Below are 7,016 nucleotides of genomic sequence, written 5' to 3' on the forward strand. Positions count from 1 at the left end.
GATGCCACAACAGGGAGGAAAGCCAGCAGACAGGAGGAAGAATAACCAAAAAGGGGGAAGAAAAAGAGCAGAGAAATAAAGGAGAAAAACGGAAACCAGTGAGTCTGTGAGTTTCGTAATCGTGGCATATCTAGCTAATTTCCCCCCTAACTAAAAAGATGCAAGTAATTGTGCAGTATGCCTTTACAGAAAGGACTGTCAGAAGACACGGTTAGTCTTTCAGACATTAGTCAAATCAAACCGCAAGCAAAAAGTTAACAAATGCATAAATGTGCAAAGATTAAATCGAAGAAAAGGATAGTCATTTCCACTTTAATAGAAGGCTAAAGCGATTTTGTTAGAGGAGAATATGATGGGGGAAATAAAGCAGACTTGATTACATTTCTGCTAAGTGACATTCATAGTTGTACTTTTTATCGCCATATTTGAAAAGGAGCGGGAAGAGGTGGTAAGTAGGAAGAGGAAGCAGTATCAGACTGTTAAGCTAAGGGAAGGTTTGGGTTAGTCCCAGCCAGGGAAAGCATTAAAGGGTTAAACCCTACTGAATGCAGCAAGGGCACTACTACTTAGACCTGAATTCAAACACCTGACACACAGTTTTCTACCATAGTGGCTTAATAATCAAATGTAGAGCAAAGTGATAGCTGGGTCAAAGGAGGAATCCTTTGGTGAGTGAATCCAGGCCTTAGTTTGAGCAGAGACTGCGTAGTAGGGGAATAGGCCCAACTCATGCTGGCCCAGAAAAAGGCACAAGCACAGCTACTGAAGCAAATAGATTAAGGAGGTTTACCCTGACTGACGTCAAATCTCTGGGTCATAATCAACATTAAGATTACTTTAACTTTAATAGTCACCGCTAGAAATATATACAACATATGGATTTGGCCAAATGGGGAAGATTGTTCTAGAATAAATGGCTTTAACACAGAAGCATCATTAAATAAATATGTAAGTATATAAAATAAAACATACTTTTGCTAGTATAAATAAAATGTTCAAATAAATAAACATAAGAGACATTTTAAGAAAGAAAGCAGCAAACAAAGCATATAACATTCTTCAAAATATTGCATTTAGCTTAGTAAAATTAATTTTAAATATAATATATTTTCACATACATAGATAAATACATAATAAACTAAAAAGAGAAAAAAAAACAAGTTAGTAATTTAAGACTCAAAATGACATTAGCACCTGTAATCGGAGGGAGTGAAAGGCAAGGGTTTGGAAAATATTCTCTGTGTTCTGAAAAAAAGAACAGATGGAGAGGCCTTCAAGAGGGGATCCGTCAAGTAAACGAGTTTAGAATACAGTTTAATATTCTGCATTTCTCCTTTTCAACTCACAATATGGAATATCAGAAGAATATGAATAAGAATATAAAATGAAAAAGTAATAGAATTAGCAAACCTCCTTAATTTTAAGATGTGGGTGATTTTTTCCCTCTTTTTTTGTGTGTGATTAAAAAGCATGCATGAAAACAAGCAGGGGCAGCCCAAGTTACAGACACACACACAAGCACAGTCTATCTGCAGGGCACAGGCATTATAACGCACAGAAACACAACACTGGCTAAGTTAATGGCTCTCGCAAATGCTTAAATTTCACATTCTCAAAACACACATATCACAGTATCATAAATGCTGGGGGGCAAAGTGTGTGTGTGGGAGGGTGGGGTGAGGAGGAGGGGTGAGGCTGGGGGGGGGTCATGCATATTCAACGTTATTAGCTGGGGAAGGCTAGGGGAGGGGTTGGGGAATGGAAGGAGGGGGTAACAAGCAAGTCTACCATTTAAATATTGCATTATGGGTAGCATAACTATGTAGTCAAAAAAAACGAGCCAGGCACAACAACTTAAAAATAAATAAAAAAGCAGTAGAGAAAAAGACTTTTATCTCGTGAGACGTCACACAGTCCTGACACATGATGGATCTCCTAATAGGAGAGAGACTTACCATTGCCCTCTCCTGGCTGCTTATCCCTTTTCCTCTTCTTCTTCTTGCCCTGTTGGTTAGCCGCCAAAAGAAGAGAAATAGACAGGAACCTTAGTTATTATATTGCAGAAGACCTGAGACATGAAATCAAAACGGGTCATCTTTCTGTATATTTATTTATTCATTCACTCTCTGTCTCTTTCTCTGCCCGCCGGTTTTAACTGCCACTGCAAGACAGAATTTCCCATTCTCCTTTTCTGTATTTTTTTACTCTCTCTTTTTTCTTTTGTTGTAATCTTTTCACTTATTTTCCCCTTGTTTATGTAGAGGCTTTGTTGGTTTCTAGCGAGGGAGTCAGATTTGCAGAATGCTTTGTGCAGGCTGAGAGGAGTCAAAGTTTCACTGGTCAACCTGAGCCTTGCAGGGGCGTATGATGACCCCTGAACTGCTGGACACACACCAACGCTGGGAGAGAAACTTCCTTCAGCATCAGAATTCCAGGGACTTTAGACCCTGTTTTATATAGCCCAGCAAATCTACTGTAAAGTATATTGGAGATTCCATTGGCTAATGTGTCTAGGGAAACAGTCAGTAGGCATTGCTAGTGAGGTGAGCTCTCAGCTCAGACAGAACAGTAAGAGCACTCATCCCAGACATGTCCTTGTGAGGGGAGAAATACAGGAGGTACGTGTTGAAAACTTAAAAACTTACATAGTTATCTCGTGCTGACCAGCCGGGGTAGAGCTGCATGTGAAGCTGTCGCTCTTTCCTGGCCAGCTCGTAGTATTTCGCCTGCTCCTCTCGTGTTAGGGCGTGCCACTACAGACAGACACGCGGAAAGAGAGAGAGAGGGAGGGAGGGGAAGAGAGGGGGAAGGAAATCATAGAAAGAGAAGAGGGCAAAAAAGAGGTAGAGACAAACTAAGACATGTTGCCCTTGTCTTCCAGACCCAGTAGCAGGCCTATAGTCAACTAAACCATACATTAAGTGTGTTGTGGATATTTTCATTTGACATTTTTTTACATTTCAGTCATTTAGCAGACGCTCTTATCCAGAGCGACTTACAGGAGCAGTTAGGGTTAAGTGCCTTGCTCAAGAGCACATCGGCATATTTTTCACCTAGTCAGCTCTGGGATTCGAACCAGCGACCCTTTGGTTACCGGCCCAACACTCTTAACCGCTAGGCTACCTGCCCTATGCATAGTCCCTTGTACAGGGAGTTACCAAGCTGTATGTGTAAAGTGAGTGAGTCTGTGTCTATAGCGGTGCCGTCTCTCTCTCTCACCCTTCGTCCCAGTATCTGGTTAATGGCGGCGCTCTCTTTCAACGTGCACTCGGCCACCACCTTGGCCCTCATCTCCTTCATGTAGAGCATAAAGGCGTTCAGCGGCTTCTTGATGTGGGGCTGCTTCTTCTTCTCCTCTTCCTTTTTGGAGTCCTGGTGTTTCCTGTGGAGTGTGTACAGTATAGTACTGTATGGTTGGCAAATACCCAGAATTGGTATTAAACAGCTTATTGTAATGGTAGAATTTAGAACAATAATACCAGTGCCAAATGTGCCGCTACTGCTGTTTAGTTTACAATGGTAAAAATAAGCAGAGGTGTGTGTGTGTGTGTGTGTGTGTGCAGATGTGTGTGTACTCACGAGCTGTTGAGGCCTATGTCGCTGTGGGAGGACTCTTGCTTGACGTTGGGCGTGACGATGGCGGGGTGGGGGATGCCGGTCTGGTGCAAACTGTGGTGAGGGGGGACCATGTGGTGAGGGAACCTGGAGGACAGAAAACTGTGTAAATCGTCAGAGTGGACACGTGTGAAATGGAAGATGGACACATCAAACAGAGACAGAATATGCTCACTCGACATTCATACAGACGTGCACATGTTGACGTACTGTATAGGGCCGAATCCTAACTTGAGGTCCGAGCGGGAAAGTCGGATTTTCATGTAAATCTCTCATTGAGATTCAATGCATGACTTATACAAAAGCTTGAGTTTCGCACGCGTATATCAAGAAAGGATTCGGTCCATAAGTATCACAGAATCTCACAACCACATAGAAACAGTTACCCAGTACACACACACATTACACATCACAAGTCATATTTCATAATATTCATTTTAAAATAAGAGCTGTTTTGTTTTGAAGTGGGAAGAGTTTCAAATGGAAGGACGGGACAGTCATTTTCTGCCAAAATGACCCATACAGACACTTTAACTGTAATGGGTTTTAACAAGTCCTCACATGCTTCTATAACTGAGCCAAAATAGTGACTTTCTCCAATGGTAAGTCAGTGTTTAGTGCTGCCACCCCTCTGTGGACTGTGGATGACAAATACAAGTTCCAGGATGTCTTGGTCCCTTTACAATGTGACAAACTACAGGTATGTTGAGTCTTGTGCCAATCTGTTGTGTAAGCTGATGTCAAAACTGAGGTCATGTTAAAACATATTCAGCTCCTAGGGCACCGCCTTAGCTTTAACCATTGGTAAGGCACCTTTTTCTATGTTAAACCTAGACCTATTCTATTGGGCCTCGTGCTAGATCAGGATTATTCATGGTTATTCTTTACCCCTCTACTCTACATCTTTATAACACTGGTATCATTAGCTACACTGATAGAGGGCAATAACCCGCATCGATGGATTCACTTCACAGAGCAATGAGCAACACAATTGTGTGTGTGATGAGTGAGAGTAATTATGTCTATGTAAGATTATTTGAATGTGAGTGTCTGTGTGAGTGTAGAGTATATATCTCAGCTACGCATGACCGTACACAAATCATAGAAAAAGAGTTGAGGATGAAGGAGGGGGAAAAAGGAGGAATCATTTTTTATTTATTTATTTTGCTCATTTTCTTGATGTGTCTGGCTGCATGGCTTGGAGCCAGAATATAATGATGAGCATCAACTCGCCAGGAACAACTAGTTTCTGTTGCAGGCGATCTCTGGGGAGTGTGTTCTCTCTGTCTCTCTCTCTCTCTCTCTCTCTCTCTCTCTCTCTGTCTGTCTGTCCGTCTCTCTCTCTCTCCCCTCCTCCTTCTCTCTCCCCCCCCTCTCTCTCTCCCTCCCTCCCGCTGCTCTTCTCTCCTCCCTTCTCCTCTCTTCATCATTGACACATTTGTGTTCGTGCCATGTCATCTGCTGAGCCGCGGCAGTGGCTGCAGATCACCCATCATTAGGCCGCCGCATTTCCCCTACTCTCTCTCTCTCTTTCCTTCCTTCTCCCTCTCTTGGTGCACTTGTTAAAATGTCCTCTGTTCAGCGTCACATTTTTTCCTCTTCTTCCTTCTCTACTCTCCTCCTCCTTCCTGTCCCCTCCCCCCTCCCACCTCCCCCTCTCCCTCCCTCCAGCTGCCACCGCGCGGCCCAGGTTATGGTTTAAACATGACGGCCATCCCTTTGATGTGCGGGGCATTATCCAGCCTCATCAGCACAGAACAGCGCCTTGGTCCAATTTAGCCAACAGAGGGGGAGAGAGAGAGAGGGAGAGGAGGCCTCCATTCCCCAGGCTCCTACGTCTCAATCTGAAAGGCAGGGATGGGGGTGGGTCATTGGCTGCAACGGAGGCCCAGTGTCAGCCAGGGCCATTTAATTGCCAACGCGAGGCGGTACCCCCGTGCCTGGTTAATGTATAATGACTCGTCCGGCGCACTTTCCCTTCCGCAGAAAAAAAAAAGGGCTGAGGGTAAGCGAGGGAGGAAGGGAGAGAGAGAGAGAGACATGAGGGAGGAACATATCAAAGGGCAGGCGTTGGACAGGGGGCGAGAGGCCTACACTTCCTCCCACGTGTGACACACAGGCCCGCCAGAGATAATGGACCTGTACTGCTCCAAACTCATTTTTAAAAGAATATATTTTCATTTGCTCCGACTCTGCTCTCTCCTGCTTGCCTTTTTTCCTTCCAGATAATGTATTTTTTGAACAGGGCCTGGTGTAAGGTGCTCATTGAGGGGGCGCAATGTACGAAAGTGAGGCTCACCCTCTGCATCGTAATCGGGCCGGTATGTGGCACTACGGGGTTGTTCTCTTGTTAAGATCTGGCTACCCAGTGAAATACAGGACCAGGACATCTCAATCACTCAGGCCTCATGTAATTATTAGACATGGACCGGACTTTATAACTACTGGATGTCTTGTGATATATTTAAGCCCTTTTAAAGCCAAGAGACAATTCTTTAATTCTGTTTAAATTTTTTGCTTCCGAAACCCTGTCATATACACAATTATCCAAACCTTTCCACTCTGCACCATTTCTCTATGCCGTCAACAACCCAAATGGCCATCTTTTTTTTGTCAAATCCCCCGTAACAGTTTTAACAAGGATGTGCTAAAGCCCCTTTCTCCAGAGACGGAGACCTCCACCTATTCAGCTATGCTAATTCAATTAGGGCTCATCAGAACGCATTAGCTCTCCCCAGCCCCACAGCACAGCCAATCCCCCTAGCCCCCATCCAGCAGATTCAATTAGCCTTGCTGGAAATACGATGATCACAATGTAGAGGCCGTCATTAGAGCTGAATTAGCTGTCACTTAAAGCACAGGTCCACTAGATTTGGCCAGACCCCAGTTAGTCTGGCTGCCCGGCTCTACCAGACACCAGACACACACCCTGCCTGCACTGAAGAGCAGGGCAACCAGGGCTGGGCTGGGGAGAGGGGGGCAACGTCTGCTTTAGGGGAGTCGCTGGGAGTGGAAGAGGGACACAATAGGGGGTAGAGATGATAAATTAGAGCCTTTATAATAACCCTGCTATGCAGATGACATGAAAAACCAGGCTGTGCTAGAGTGAAGAGTCGGTCGCTAAAGCCATGAGGGAGTCTGGATCAAGGTGATGATGGAAACGATCAATCTAAATACGGAAGTATTGTGTATTAATGAAGAATACATGTGAAGTTATACATGTTCAATGTAAGGCTAACCAAGAAAGAGGACAAACTAAGATCTATTGGCAAACATATCCTCTTTCTTTTTAACAGTGTGAATGTGCTTTTCTGCTTTTAATTAAAAGGAGCGTTTAAGGTCTGTGTGTGTGTTTGTGTGTGTGTGTGTGTGTGTGAGAGTGAGAGAGAGAGATGAGGAAC

General features: G+C 44.1%; 1 protein-coding gene across 1 annotated transcript in view; it reads right to left on the reverse strand.

Moving 5' to 3' along the window:
- LOC311134145 (transcription factor 7-like 2) overlaps positions 1-7,016 on the reverse strand; it is a 118,687-nt gene that overhangs the window by 4,236 nt on the left and 107,435 nt on the right. Inside the window, exons 7-12 of the mRNA XM_084167744.1 lie at positions 6,555-6,618; positions 3,580-3,717; positions 3,220-3,406; positions 2,646-2,753; positions 1,956-2,004; positions 1,195-1,245 (exon numbers count right to left, since the gene is read on the reverse strand). Coding sequence (XP_084023870.1) covers positions 1,195-1,245; positions 1,956-2,004; positions 2,646-2,753; positions 3,220-3,406; positions 3,580-3,717; positions 6,555-6,618 — 597 coding nt within the window. The remainder of the gene's footprint in view (positions 1-1,194; positions 1,246-1,955; positions 2,005-2,645; positions 2,754-3,219; positions 3,407-3,579; positions 3,718-6,554; positions 6,619-7,016) is intronic.

The sequence above is a fragment of the Coregonus lavaretus genome (assembly GCF_964263955.1).
Source record: "Coregonus lavaretus genome assembly, chromosome: 1".
Classification (NCBI taxonomy): Eukaryota; Metazoa; Chordata; class Actinopteri; order Salmoniformes; family Salmonidae; genus Coregonus; species Coregonus lavaretus.